General features: G+C 38.8%; 1 protein-coding gene across 1 annotated transcript in view; it reads right to left on the minus strand.

Annotated features, from left to right (window-relative positions):
* The window catches only part of LOC109837011 (ubiquinol oxidase 2, mitochondrial-like), a 2037-nt gene continuing 683 nt past the window's right edge, over positions 943-2296 (minus strand). The window contains exons 3-4 of the mRNA XM_020405088.1: positions 1328-1816; positions 943-1220 (exon numbers count right to left, since the gene is read on the minus strand). Coding sequence (XP_020260677.1) covers positions 1161-1220; positions 1328-1816 — 549 coding nt within the window. The 3' untranslated portion in view covers positions 943-1160. The remainder of the gene's footprint in view (positions 1221-1327; positions 1817-2296) is intronic.

Raw genomic sequence — 2296 nt, forward strand, 5'->3', positions numbered from 1 at the left:
ACCTTGAGATGAGTTTTGGATCTTCTAACCTTAGGGTTTCTCTAAATCCGAATTTCTCTAGCTAGATGGGGGTGTAGAGAATTAGAGAATGTAACCCTAGGTTAGGGACCATAACCCCTTATTTATAGATGTTGTACTTTTACAATTTGGCCCCTCAACAAATCACAATTACAACCTGATATCTGCACATATAACCCCATGACTTATTTAAATACCCATTAACCCAACTTTATTGATCACTTTAGTGGGTTATCCTAAAAGATAGCAATACACATTGATTAATCATATGTGCCCACAATTAGATTTATTAGATTAAATCCAACAATATTGTCTCCATAAATATTTAAGAAGACGCTTGAAGAAAAGCTGATGAAGTCAGCAAGGAGTCCGATCAAAAATGGTCACAGTAACATTTTCTTAGGGAAATGTAAACTTTCTATTTTTCCCAGCATTTACAATTGAATCATGTTTTTCCTGATAGTTCAGGATTTATAAGAACTAAAGAAAATAGTTTCTCTCTTGCTCAATGAAGATAATTTGTTTCACTTTCCATTTTCCCAACATTTACAACTTCATCATGTTTTCCCCAATATTTTAGGATTTCCCCATAAAAGAACTAAAGAAATAATCTCTCTTGCTCAGTGAAGATAATTTGCTTCCCAGTTTAAAACTTCGTTACCAGTTCAGCTACTACTTTATATAAAAGTAGGGGGGATCATCCAGATCTGGGAAAAGCAATTTCCAACAATTGCAGCCTGCTTAAGTGGGGATTCAATCGTTGTGATATTTGTAATGACGGTAGGGAGCATCCAAATCCAATTGAATGCTAGGATCCGCAACGCACAAATTACAACTGCAAACCACCCAACAGAACAATTTCAGCGGTCTACAAGCAAGCCGTGAGGGAACACGGTGCCCTTCAATTAAATCAGAGGCACAATCTCAAACATCAAAGCAAATCGCCTTCAATACTTCTCCAATCAGAGAAGTAAACGAAACAACTACTATACAAATGAAACAATTAGCACAACTAAAGCAAGCAGAGACCATTAACATCAAGTACATCGGACCGCTCACTTCTGAAATAGTAGCATATTAGCATACTACATAAGAATATTTCTTCAAACACTTGCTATACATGCAGTTACAGAACCAATCAATCAGTGATAATCAAGCGGTGCTGGACACCCCTTCAACTCCTGCCCTTGGTAATGAATATCCTGCAAAAATCAACACCAAACCAAATACAGTAAGATCTCCCTAACTCAATATCCATGAAGTTCCAAAACTTTGCAATATATAGAAAGAAGAAAAAAAAAGTATATACCGAAGCATAGTGATTAACGTCACGGTGATGAGCCTCATCAGCCCTCACAACCATCACCACATCTCGAAGAGTAGCATTAGCCGGTAGACGCCAGTAATCAATAGCAATCGCAGGGGCGGGGACATTCTCAATAGCACCCTTGTCGAGCTCCTTGAGGAACTCCGTATACGAATGGATGGCCTCTTCCTCGAGATAACCCACAACACGATGAGCGAATTTGGGAGAGATGACGTAGCCCAAGAAGTAGGCGTTGAAGAACACTCCCTGTACAGCCATTACAAGAGCACGCTCGTACCATTTGGGCTGTGAGACCTCCATGAATGTCATGAGATGCATTCTCTCGTTCTCTGCTTCTTCTAGAAGTGCGCGGATCCAACCGCCGCTGGGTTCAAAGCGACGGAGGGAGCGGAGGTGCAGGAGCATTCCCCCGACCATTCCAGGGACTGCAGCTACAGTTTCAAGCATCATAGCACGGCAACCGTACCTCCTCTGTTCACAAGGGGGGAGGAAAATTAGTGCTAGTTTCTACCTCCTCTGCCTAAATTATACAGAGTATATATGGACTTACTATTTATACTGTAGCCTTATTATAAGCAAATAAAATTCATATTAAAATTAGAGGTAAACCTCAAAGGTACTTATTTTGTTTATCAACCTAGAACAGAATAGAATAATGTTAAAATTGCATCAATTCCTTGCATATTCTCGAAGTACAGAGGAAGAAAGCATCCAGGATAGAGTTAAAATGGTTTGTTAGCTTCAAACATCTTATTCTAGTCTAGTTATTTATTAAACAATAGATTCCAATTTCCAACAACTCAGAATTGATTGAAATACCCCTAACAATGAAAATTAAGAAAAGAGTATGGTAGGCTACACTACTTAAATTCTTTTGAAGTAGTATTGCAGGGTGATACCAAAATTACTCTTTTACTCGTAAAAAGTAAAAGTGTGCAACCCGTTCAAAGC

Source organism: Asparagus officinalis, chromosome 4, assembly GCF_001876935.1.
Source record: "Asparagus officinalis chromosome 4, Aspof.V1, whole genome shotgun sequence".
NCBI lineage: Eukaryota > Viridiplantae > Streptophyta > Magnoliopsida > Asparagales > Asparagaceae > Asparagus > Asparagus officinalis.